The sequence below is a fragment of the Mustela nigripes genome, chromosome 14, assembly GCF_022355385.1.
Source record: "Mustela nigripes isolate SB6536 chromosome 14, MUSNIG.SB6536, whole genome shotgun sequence".
Classification (NCBI taxonomy): Eukaryota; Metazoa; Chordata; class Mammalia; order Carnivora; family Mustelidae; genus Mustela; species Mustela nigripes.
In genome coordinates, this window is record NC_081570.1 from 52,995,252 (window position 1) to 53,008,249 (window position 12,998).

Consider the following 12,998-nt stretch of genomic DNA (forward strand, 5'->3'; position numbering starts at 1 on the left):
GTTATCCTGACTCCACTCTGGAACCTGGATAAAATCAGATTCAAACAGGCAACTCAGGACTGCCCTGATGGAGAAAAGACCAAGAAAGGGCCACCTAAATGGTGTCCCCAACAAAGGGTTGGAGCAGTGGAGGTGTTTTGAAAATCAGAGAGGAGGATGAAAACGGGCGTCATTTATGGGCCGATGATTTGTACGGTAGCTTCAGGAAGCATAGCACTAAAGTCAACTGTGTGAGTTGGGGGAGATGTTAAACCTATTTTCTCACTAGAAAAATGGGAGACATAGCCATGCCCCTCAGCAGGCTGCTGTGAGGGATAAATAAGACAATGCACACAGAGGGCTTACTTCAGTGCCTGGTGTACAGGGAGTGCTCCAAAACTGGCAGCCATTGTGGTTAAGAAGGTTAAGAACAGTATTACATCTCGGCCAGCACCACCATCCTGTACCAGCTTTGGCAAGTTAGAAGTTTACAGTGTCAGAGCCAAAGGTGCAGAAATCACGCCCCTGGCCCCACTCCAGGATGAGGGAGTGTGAAGGTCAGTGATGACTGGGCCAGTGAATTCTGCTGGCTGGCTATCCCCTTCTTCACTTGATCTTAGCCAAAAGGCTGAGAAGCGACTGGTTAGCCCCTTCTTGTCACGGTCACCTTCAGACGTGGAGAGGGGCAGTGGGACTGGACAATACACAGAGATGGATGTGGGCTTGCTTTACTGTCACATCCACTTGAGTGGCCACCTGCTTTTCCTTTATTTCATGAGAAGTTTCTCAGTTGCACTTTCAAGTGAGAAACGCAGGTTGGAGTTGGACCATCAGAACCTTGCAGTTAAGAGGGCAGAAGCACTGAGGAACCAAAAATGACCTTCTCCTTAATTTTCATGTTTTTACCACTTCTCTAATTTGCGGGTGGCAGAGGCAAGACAGAGGGTTTCTGAAAGCCCACAGAAGCAGGCCTCATACACAGGCCTCATTCCTCCTCTCCCCACTGCCAGGCCCTTCCCTTCGCCAAGTCAAGAGAACTGGCTCTCACCCCAGAGCCTTGGCTGATAGCCGCCCCTGCACCTTTGCGGAGCATGATGGGATGTATGGGAAAGATCACCAGAGCTGGAGTCGGAAGACTTGAGTTCACTTCCCCAGTCATCCTCTAACTACCTAGACAAATATAATGGGAATTATAACACACTCTGGCTTGTTCTGAAGATTAAATGACTCTGAACATGAAAGACCCTCAAACAGGGCCTGAAGCATAGGAGCCCTCGTTATCATCACCACTACTTGTTGCTACTATTATCACTGAACATCTCTGAGACTCCACTTCCGCATTTCTATAATAGCTACAAAGAGCCACTGTCAGATGGAATAAATGCAGATATGCATGAAAAGCTCCTGAGATTAGCAGGTACCCACAATATGGTGGTTACTACTGTAATCCTTCACATGACAGGCATCAGTGAACATGGACTCCATCTTAAGAGTCCATACTGATCCTGTCTTAAGAGTTCATACTCAAGTGGGAGAGACAGACACTAAGCACATTCGGTGTGGAGTTCCAGGAGCCTCATGAGAAGCCATGAGAGGTGTTCAGTCTGTTCCTGTGCTTCTCCAGTACTGTTACCAGATCCCAGATCCCGACTAGTAGGGTGGCATCATCGACACCAGTGACCTCCCCAGCTAATTCCAGCGAAGTAATCATGCCCCTGTCTCCCACCTGCCACCAGCCCTCGCTACCTGTGGCTGCAGCTCTCCATCTCCTCAACCTTACCCAAAGATCATGCATCCCAAGGAATATCTGTTAGGAGAGATCATGTGAGTAAATAGGGTCCTTGGCTTTAAGGTTCTACCTCACCCTGAGGTCTCAGGACCAAGGGGCAGATGTGTTTTTACCCTTACAGAACATCTTCAAGCATGGAAACAAAGGCTGCAGTTACCCCCAGAGCTGGCAGGAAACCCTATCTGATCAACAAGAACATAAGTCCTTCCTCTTTCACCAAATGCAGTGGCAGCCCCTTGCTGGGAGACCAAAAAGTGATTCAAACATCAAGAACCCAGGCCCCTTTGGGTCCTGGTGTTGCTTCCTCTGCCCACCACTGACATCAAGGTTCACAAATTCCCTTAAGAGAACCAGAGGCATCTCTGCCAAAGAGACTCCTGAGAGCATCTCCCACCACACTTCCTAGGACATCAGAATGACAGTGCTGCCCACCCTTTCTCTGAGGCCTGGCCTTCTCTCAGGGAAGGATCTGACCCATGCAGGCAGCACCCTGCAGTAAGGGACGTCAAAAAAACACTTGTGGTAGATTGGTACTCAAACCCCTTTGACCCTGACCCTCAGTGAGACTCACTCCATTTCTCCAGGACTCAGTTTTCTCATCTGTAAGATGCAGCATTTGACCAGGTATTCTCTAACTGTCCTTCCAATTCTCACATTCTAGGAGATGATGACTCTGCTTCCAGGACAACGGTGACACTATCCACAGGGCTTCAAAAACAAGAACCAGGATCCTCACCCCTCCTCTCCATTTCACAACCTGACCCTCCCATGGCTTGGCACTGTAACTCCCCGGCATGACACCCAAAACCTCCTTCTGACCCAAATCTTCCTCCCCCAACCTCACCTGCCCCTTCTGTCTAACTTCACCAGACACATTAGCCCTTCATCCCCTGCTTCTCTGCAGCCCCTGCTGTGGCCTGCCATGTTGCCCCTGCACACGCTCAGCAGGAAATGTCAACTAACAGGCAAGCCCCACGCTCACTGTCCAAGAACCACCTCCTCCAGGCAGTGTTCCATGCCACAGCTTGGATGTTTGACCATCCCTGTCCAAGGTGACTCAGTGGCCTCGGTTCCCTGGGGCATTTTCTGCATGTGACTGGAAACCCTCGGAGAGCAGGGACTGGGTGCCAGGCATTTCTGATGCTTTGCATTCACCATAGTTCTTGGCCCACAGAAGATGTGCCAGGAATGTTTCCCACATAATAAACCACTCACAAGGGAACTCTCAAGACATTTTATCTTAAAGAGGAAAGTGGTAAGCTTCTGCTTACTAATCCAAATGTGACTCTTCCTGAAGCCTGAGCTGCTTAAAAGAGGTGTGTAAATTTTATTCTACACATAACACAGACACTTGAGGGCCGGGATTGGAAGTGGGGATGGACTTGCAACAAGATGAAGTGAAAAATACCTAGAAACTGTGGGGGAGGGGCCACTTTCTTCCAACCAACCAGCCTCTCTGGGTTACCAGTGTCTTGGAGCACTGCCACAGGGCAGGGGGAACCCTGGGGGGACAGGACCCGTCTCTGGCCCAGGGAGACTGACCTCGGGGCTTGGGCTGGCAGCAGCGCTTCAGCACGAAGCTGATGTTGTCCGTGCGCAGGATCTGCTTCTTGAGGTGGCTCATCAGGTCCCCCAGGCTGGGGAAGCTGCGGTCCGAGCCGTGCAGGCTATAGCGGCCCTTCTGCACTTCGATCTGAAAGTTCTTGAACTGCTTCTGGCCACCCAGCACCTGCCCATCAGGAAAATGACCAGAAACCGAGTGTTTTAAACGGGTCAAGCAAATGTACCATGGGCATGTCATCTGTTAACAATAGGAGAAGCTGGATAAAAGACAGCTAGAACTCTGTATGATCTCTGAACCCTTTCTATAAAACTGTAATTATTCAAAAGTAAAATGTATTCTAAACAAGTAATCAAATAAAGAAACAAATCGACCCAGAAGAAGACACTGACCGAAGGGAGTTAACATTAGGGAGAAAGCATAACCGAGTAGGGACTTCTAACAGCATCACCTCATCTTAAATCTGTAAGAGGAAGTCCACTGAAAAACCAACGTCATGGGACTGCTATGATTACACGACAGAGTAAGAAACTTAGTAAGCACTTTGTAAAGACTGGCAAATATTATTATGTATGAAATAATAATTACTATAACAATATTTATCTAGGCAGTCTCTCAAACTGAGCCCTGCCAGTCATCTATTTGAGGAGAACCACCCTGGGAGGTGGCAGTCGGTGGTCCGGTCTATTTTCAGGACTCTGTGGCACCACAGACTGAAGTATAAGCAGAGGTTTTCCTTCACAGGTGCTTTTTGTACAGAGAAAAATATTTCAGTAATGAAGGATGAGGGTCAGAAAAATCGACTTATGGTATAGAACAGGACAAGATATTTAAGATCCTAATGCCTTGGTTTATGCATGTTTATTCATCTGTACAATTCATCTATACAATGCGCATAATACCACCTATTTCACAGGGTCAGCATAAGGTTTAAATAAGGGAAGGCAGATAAAAGTGCTCAGCACAGCATCTGGTGAGCTACCTTGAACAGCAAAAGTAACCACAGCTATGATCCTGTTTCCCCAGATGATCTGACCCCAGGCAGACCATGCCTCTGAGTCACCGACATTCCTGGTACAGCGTAAGCTACTCCCCGTCCGAAGGCGGCTGGGCTGTCTCGTGCGCCCATCCATGTCCAAAACATGGCATGCTGCCCAGGAGCAAACCTGACAAGTTCTGACCTGCTGCGTCCACACCCACCAGGAGACCTTGCTGTGCAGGAACACTCCCAGGCAGGCAGTGGCACCTAGACACTTTGCCCAGGACACTTGGCAGCACTGGTTCCTTCAGCCATTTCCTCTTCCCACTCCTGACAGAGTCTAGCCCCCAGGGGCTCCTGTACTTTTCCTTCCACCGTCTGAAGTCTATGGCACGCTCGTGTGCTGACTTCCACCTTGCAGCTCCCCACTCCCTGTTCCCCTGCTGCCCCAGTTCTCCCAGCTCACACTGACCAGTCAACACTAGTGTATTTATCTGGACTAATTCTGTAAAACTCATGGTCTTTTAAAATATTCCATTTCCTGTATTTTAAAAAACTGCATGAATGACAAAGGCTGTACTACAGTCTAGTGAGGTAAGGTCAATAATTTTGGCTTTTATCTTTGTTTTGGGGATATCATTCACACCATTCCTGGATTCTAGCTACACTAGAGTCACTAAAAGAGTCATTTCCACTTGTCAAACACAGGACAGCAAGTCGTCTGTTAAAAATGTCTGACTCAGTAGACACTGGCTCTAGGTCTCTGATTTTGTCATTAAGTATAAAATCATCCACTTGCAATAAGTGCATTAAACTTAACAAGAGTTTGGTGTGAACTGGTTTTCTGGCCACGCACTACCTTCCAGAGCCACCATGGATCCCTGCCATGAGTCCCTTGAGAGAAGAAAGGGCCATGAGGTCTGGCTGCTTGGAAGTCTCCTTTTGAAGACTGGGGTTGTTCTGGTCAGAACTGCCAAGGATTTTCTCAGAAACCCAGGCTTTTCTAACCCCCCACCCCAGTGTGGTCCTCTCCAGAGGAGCTCCTGGGCCTGCTGCACCAAATACCCCGTGGCGATATGACTTGGCAAGACTGACCAAGACTTTTCCTGACTGACCTCAGATTTCTCAAAGCAGGTGACCGTCATGAGGATATTATCAAAGTCGGTACAGCTCCACCTCAGCACATACATCCCCTCCTCGCTTCCTTCTTGCCGCAACTTATTGATGGCATATTCCGTGCTAGAGGGAGAGAAAGGGAAAGGGAGAAAGAGCTCATAGCAGATAACCCCACAGGATTTCCACATCTCTCACCTGACTTGAGGACTACAGACCCATCATGTTACCTGCCCTGGGTCCCGAAGTCCTGTTGAGCAGACACATGTGGCAGGCCAAGATGCCAAGAAGCCTCAAGGCCCATCAAGTCTCCGAGGTCTAGAAGAGCACTGGCCTGCCACCCAAGGCACTGGGCCTGACTTTGTCCCTGACATCCCCGCACATGTGGTCTCCAGCTTGCGCAGGAGATGTCCCCACAGGGGTGATGCAGGGCTGCCCATCATACAGCGCCCGCCACAAAATGGGGTCCCTCCCCGCCATCCCTAGGCTGTCCAACTAGAACACAAGCCTCAGGAGAGCATGAATTTGGAGTTATTCTGTTCACTGCTATATCCACAGTAACCAGAGCACACATGGCTCACAGTAGCTACTCAGTGAATAAGTAATTGAATAATTAACACTGAATAAAAGAACAAAGAGAAAGATATGAAAAGGGAATATGCCTGTCTATACTCTTTTGTAACCCCAGGATCAACCAGTGCTGGCACACAGAAAGCAGTGAACAATCACTAAATAAATCTACAAGTGAAGGCACCACATAGCCCGTGAGTGGTGGTCACTGTCAGTGAAAGAGGACTGACATGGTCAACACATGTACGAAAGGCAGAGACCAACCGCTCCGTGACCTGGAACATCATGCCTTTGCACATGGTGACCCCTCACCTGGGAGGCCTTTTCCCGCTTCAAGGCCTGCCAAGTTCCATTGATTGTTCTAGTTTAATCTGATCTGAATGCTGCCTACTCAGAGGAGGCAGCTGATTTTCAGCCTCCCACAGAACACAAAGTGTTCACCGCTTCAGCAAATGCTTGTGGAGGGCCTGTAGTATGTTTCAGGGCCTGCCATGGACACTGAGGAAAAGCAGCGAGCAAAAGCACATAGTGCCTCTGTCTCCATGCAGCTCGTACTCTGGGCAGCGAGGCTAGGCAGGCGAGAAACAAACGAGCTGGAAATAAAGCAAGTCAGGAGGTAAGAAACGCCTCTGAAGAAAACTACAGCCCAGTGAAGGCGCCAGGAAGTGTGGTGTGGTGGAGGAAGAGGTGTTGTTACTTCACCGAAGGTAGCTGGGGAAAACTCCACTGATAAGGCGCTATCTGGGTGACATCTGAAGGAAGTGGTGTCTGTACACATTTCAGAGGAAGAGCATTCTAGGCCAAGGGAAGAGCGAGGGCCAGGGCCCTGAAGCCTAACTGTGGCTGGGATAGTCGAGGGAGGTGTTTTATTACAATGCTTGGCAGCCTGCTCTGTCTTTCTCTGTGTGTCTATCTGCCCACAAGTCTGTGAGCCTCTCGAAACTGGGATCCCCCACCAATGAACTCGCTGTCCGCAAGTAACCAGCAGAGGGAAGAGGTGGGAACCTATCATGAGGAAAGCAGCTGAAGAGATGCTTCCCCAGACGTATTTCGGTTTGGGAAGAGAGACTCAGAAGAAATAGAGAAGCTGCTCTCCTCTAAAGAACAGTCCTTTGTGAAGGAAGTACACTGAATCCCCACTGCTTCAAATGGCAGAAGTCAAGTGGCAAGGAAAAAATGATGGAGGCAAATTTCCAACTCCCTAGCAGAGACACGTACGTGTGTAACCATCAGAGCTATAGTCTCTGGCTGCCTCGTGCAGTACTCAATGCCCCATCACCGGAGGGATCTGCATAAGGGCTACTAGGTCTGAGATGCAAGTGAGACAAGAAGTCTACCAAAGCCCCTTGCAGCTCTACGGCTTGGTCACCCCACTGTTCCCACCATTTATCTGGCACTTTAAGACAACCTCACGCAGGATGCCATTGCTCACTACAGAGCAACTGGGATCCGTGTCCTATCTGTGTGTCTGGCACAGCATGGGGTTAGGAAGTGTAGCATCTTTTAGTCAGCTGTAGAGAAGTGAGGGGGTTAAACTGTGAGGAGACCCCAAGGGGGAAGAAGAAAGGGTCTATGGCGCGAACCAAGGTAAGAGATGACAGGAACCCCTGAGCAATGGACAGCAGGGATGGAAAAGATGGCACCAAGTCAATCCTCAACATGTTCAACCAGCCCCCACCTAAACAACTGATGATCCCTGTGTCTGAGGAGGCCACATGCCCCATTACTAAAATGTGGTACTTTTCCACCAATGGCAACTGAAAAGGTGCGAGAACCAACCAGATTGGACCGTGACAACCATTCTGTATGTTGTGGACGATCAATGGGGGAGCCACATCGGTGCAGAGGTAATGATGGGCATCTGCTGTGAGCCGGAAGTAGCCATCTATCAGGGACACAAAGGACAAGGCCTCTTCATGGGACGAGAGCTTCAGTTCCTGGTGAGAGAGAAGACACAGCCATGGTTACATCACGTGCCTACCACTTGAGGCAGCTGATTTTATGAGGAGGTCCACACTGACAAGATATTTAAAACACACTGCAGGGGCGCCTGGGTGGCTCAGTGGTTAAGCCGCTGCCTTCAGCTCAGGTCATGATCTCAGGGTCCTGGGATCGAGTCCCGCATCGGGCTCTCTGCTCAGCGGGGAGCCTGCTTCCTCCTCTCTCTCTCTCTGCCTGCCTCTCTGCCTACTTGTGATTTCTCTCTGTCAAATGAATAAATAAAATCTTTAAAAAAAATAAATAAATAAATAAATAAATAAATAAATAAATAAATAAAACACACTGCAGAACACATGACCTCAAAGTAACTGTACCCCTTGCATTAATACAGGATTTTGACTGATTAGCATACGTTCTTGTCTATTATCTCCAAACTATCAGAAGAGGTATGGCGTGTCTGTGTGGGAGGAAGGGCAGAATGGGCAGCTGTGGCAGGCAGGAGACCTATGGAGAGGCTGCCACCCAGGTCCAGAGGAAGGAGCAAGCCTGCATCAGGGGTACAGTGGTATAAAAGTGGAGTTAAAAAAAAGTGGAGGAAGTAGGAGCAGAGGGTGTGCAAGTGGTCTTAGCAAGGAGCAATTACTGACTCAGGAGCATCAGTCCCATTTTACAGAAAAGAAAACAGAGGCACTGAGGCTTCCTCTCATACAGAATTGGTCTAGAAAGTGAAACGCCCAGATTTTAATCCAGGAATGGTCCCAGACAATGATGAGGTTGCTAGATTAAGCCCAGAGACCTCTGAGGGTTTGGAGGAGGCAGAGAGTCTTACTCAAAGTGGGAGAGCAAAGGCAAAAATGGAGAAGATGAGAGAGGGAACTTCCAAGGAAGGAAGGTTTAAAAAACAACAACAACAACAACAAACAAAAAAACACCTGGAGGTGAAAACAGGTGATTTTTAAAAAAATTTTTTGGCCTTGGTCATAGAGCCCTGAACAAAAATTACCCATGTGAGAGGAGCCATGGGCTCAACCAGGAACATCTTCTAGGGAAGGAAGAAGGAAAACCATTTAGAGGTTTGTCTCACAAGAACATTAAAAAGCACCGGAGCCTTCTGAGGGCAAAATGACATATGAGAATAAGACTCTGTCCACAGCACTGGAGAAAGGACAGGCTGCTGTCAGAGAAAAACAGAGATGAGAAAATCAAAGTTTCCCTGTGGATAGAAGCAACTATAAAGGATGTAAGTAAGTGGGGCTAATGACAGCTATCTTGCCAAAAGAAGGGTCTGCTGTGGACTTGTGAGCCAAGGAGGTCAAGGCCACCACAGGGACAGATATTCAGTCAGGAGGCTCTGGGCTAAGTGTGCCTTCTTTCATCCACCTGCAGCTCCCCACAGAGCAAACGCAGGGTAGTCTGGCTCCAGCAGCCCTTCAACCAATCACATAAAAAATCAATACCACACAAACACTTAAGTTCCCTAGAACAGAAGTCTAAATGGAAATGGAAGATGTCAAGAAGAGGCAGAGAGGAGAGATATTGAACCTAATAACATGCTACCATCATGCTTTCCTGAAAGACCAGCAGCCAAAGTATTGCCTGATCAAAGGGCTTGGAAATTCCATGCCTAGGAAGGGACAGGGGAAAGAGATAAAGAAGAGAAAGCATCACGGTGTTAGCTGCAGGTTCTGGAACTAGTTTATGTGGGCTCAAGTCACAGTATCTCTACTGGCTATTATGGTGAAGCAGAGGTAATCATCATTTTTACAGGTCACAAACTGTCAAATATTTGGCCATTTCAAATGGTTTAACCTACGAGCTGTGTGACCCTGGGGAAGTTACTTAAGCTTTTTGTGCCTCAGTTTCCTCCTCTGTAAAATGAAGATAATAACACACCCATCACCTCCAAGGTCAATGAAAATGGAAAGAGTTTACATTTGTAAAGCACTCAGAATCAAAGTGCCGCATATAGTAAGAGCTAGTGTTTGTAAAGAAAAATGAAGTCCTGGAGAGATCGCACACAGTTCTTTCTCCCCACCTTCTTCCTACTCCCCACAGAGCACGCAGCTGGCAGACTCGCCAGCCCATGCAGTCCGAGGAGGCTCCAACCAAGGGGACAGGTGTGCTACCCAGGCGCCAGGCCAGACTCCACCAGCCGGGACAGGGTAGGGGCAGGCTCACCCACACTGTCCCAGCTGGCTGCTTCTCCGGCTCTGGTGCGCATCTTCAGGGTTTGACCCAGCTGAAAAGCCAGAGCATGGATGCGCCAAGTTCTTCCTCAGGGCAGTCTCCGGGGTAGAGGGTGCCTTGGGGCTGAAGTTGCCACTTTCTCTGTCTACACCTGTCCATGGTCTCCCATGTCCCCACTGGAAACACATGCCTACAGCTAGGATTTCTGTCAAGACTAAAGAAGATCTTGCGAACACAGCATAAGACCCAGCCTCATGTCTGTAATGTGCTGAGTTAAGAGCACTTATTTTGACCTTCTCCCTCCCTCCGTCTCCATCTTCACACTAACATCTATCTGGACTCTTCTACTTCTCCCTTCACTCTAGTTTTCACTAACAGTTTCCTGATGAAATTAACTGTTTATTGCTAAAGGGGGAGTTAGGAGAATAGAAAGACTTAAACTACAAATAACAGCTGCTAATATTTGACTTTCCTAACAGTGTGTCTATATATATGCATACCTTTAAAAAACGTTTTGAACAAAATTGGTACTGTTCTATAGAGTTTTATATTCTGCTTTTTTCCACTTACAAAGCATCTTCCCAGATTATAAAATTTTAGCAAATTGTTTATGTAATATTCTACTACTTGGGTAGAATAGTCTACCATTCTCCTATTATTGTATACTTGGGTAATTTTCAGTACTTTTACACTATAAATTCCACTGAGACAAACATACTCATTCACAGACCACTGGCTTCATCTCTCATTGTTTCTGGAAAACAGCCCTAAGTTCCCAAATGGAGGGATGCATAAATACTTTCAAGGTTTTCAGTATGTGTTGCCAAACTGCTTTCCAAAAGGCAAGTTACTCTGGATGAACAGGGTGTTCATCTGTTCTAAACCAGAGCACCAGATTCGTTCTCACCACTGAGTGTTATCCTTTTGACACAGTTTTTGCCAAATCTGGGGAAAAACATGGTTTTTCCTTGGTGCTGACTACCTTCCTTTTGCGAGTGCCCCGCCTCGGCTGCCCATCCTCTCCACGTGCAGTCAGCCGTGACTTCCCCAACACAGACATGTTTATTTTGGCAGCGTTCCTACTTCCCCTGCCAAAACTGGCCTGTCTAAATTATGTCCTTAAGTGATACCAAAAAAGAGGAAGTGAGATTGAACACCCCCCTTCCTCCATCCAAGAGTGACTAGGGTGTGCCTGACACCACAACGAGAACAGCCACTGTGGCCACAGCCTCCAGCCTGACCAGTCTGCTGGCATGCAAAGCGGGGCTTCCCACCAACCTCATCCCAGAGGAAGCACTGGACTCGGACTCCACAGAGAAGCCAAAGGAGCCCTTGGGGGAAAAAGCTAATGTTCACCCATCCCCTTTTCCTTCAAATCCACTCCCCTTCATGAATTAAATATTTATGCTGTAACATCTTTGGGAGGGCAGCAAACCCAAGGTAGAGACACATTGGTAAAACCAAAGAGAGGCACTCAAAAATCCCAGTGTCACTCAAAAACCAGTATTGATAATGTCAGTGAAAACAAGAGGAATTTCTGGCATTAAGGAGGAGAAAGAGACGGTCGTCAGATATTCTCTTTGGGACAGGAACTCCATAAAGCAAGTGGCGCATCACTGTCCTCCACAAAGTCTCCCTCTCGTCACCGGATCAAGACAGAATTACTTCCCTAGCAAACTTACCATTTTTTTGTTGTCCTGCTTATTGATGCTGACCACAGACTCCTTTATTACAATGTGAGTGATTTCAGGGAAATAAGAAAAATTGTTCCACTCTTCCCGGATTTTGTTTTTCTCCTCATCCTTCTTGTGTTTATTTTCCAGTTTTTTCCGTTTCAGTTTGTTTTTTTCCTTTTCAACAGGAACAACCTGATAAGACGCATACAGGTGCCAGAGTTAAGTTGGCTTTCTCATTTTCTACTGGTGAAAAAGGTTCATGCTTCTGGAAAACTAAAGCAGGGCTTGCTTACGTTCAAAGAGAAGAAAGCCAGCCTGCCTGGACTTACAAAGGAACTAGGGGAGAGGGCACAGGTGGGTTTAGGATTGCAGTTTTGGGGCCAATCAGGGAATCTTGGGATTTTATACCTGGGAGGGACCTTAACGAGCACAGTGACTAAATGCTTCACATAATCTATAATGTACAAGTGAACTCAAAGAGGGAAATAACCGCCCACTAGACAGGCATCTACCATCAGGTCCTCTCACTTCCAGACTGATAAATGTTTCAACACAAGCACAGAACATGTCTTCCCAAATGTGGCTGGACAGAACCTGAGCTTTCTCCTTTTAGAGCCTACCACTGATTAGCTTGACTTCCTAACAACATTTAAGTTGAAACTTTCAAAAGGAGATATGAATCCCATGCTTGAATAATCTGCTACTTATTAACTAGTTGGGCCACCAATTTGAGCCCCCATTTGCCTGTCCGTAAAACAGAGCTTACACTTCACAAGGTTCTTTGAGGATTAGGTAAGTTCTCATTAAGAGTATACCTATTCTACAGAAAAAAAGCACCCATTAAGTGTTAAGCATTGTTTTCTTAGTATGAATAAGAAGGAGAAAATAAATCTCACCATTACTTTAGTATTATCCATAATGATGATGATGGCAGCTCTAATAATTTTTGAACATTTATTACATGCTGGGCTCTGTGCTGCCATTTAGTTCTCTCAACAGCTCCGTAAGGCAGATCCAGTAAGTATCTCCATTGTACAGATGAATAATATGCAAATGATACAGGGGAAGTAATCCCCCAAGCTGGAGAACTATAAATAGTGGCCCCGGATCTGAACCAGGTCCATTTAGGTCTAAAACCCAGGCTTTTAAACCACTCTTCTCCATTGCCTCATCCAGCAAATACTTCAAAAACAGCAGCTTTAA

General features: G+C 47.3%; 1 protein-coding gene across 2 annotated transcripts in view; it reads right to left on the reverse strand.

Moving 5' to 3' along the window:
- JAK1 (Janus kinase 1) overlaps positions 1-12,998 on the reverse strand; it is a 121,553-nt gene that overhangs the window by 17,311 nt on the left and 91,244 nt on the right. For both annotated transcript variants that reach the window (XM_059374989.1, XM_059374990.1), the window contains exons 8-11: positions 11,802-11,987; positions 7,771-7,928; positions 5,424-5,547; positions 3,311-3,497 (exon numbers count right to left, since the gene is read on the reverse strand). In XM_059374989.1, the coding sequence (XP_059230972.1) occupies positions 3,311-3,497; positions 5,424-5,547; positions 7,771-7,928; positions 11,802-11,987 (655 nt within the window). The remainder of the gene's footprint in view (positions 1-3,310; positions 3,498-5,423; positions 5,548-7,770; positions 7,929-11,801; positions 11,988-12,998) is intronic.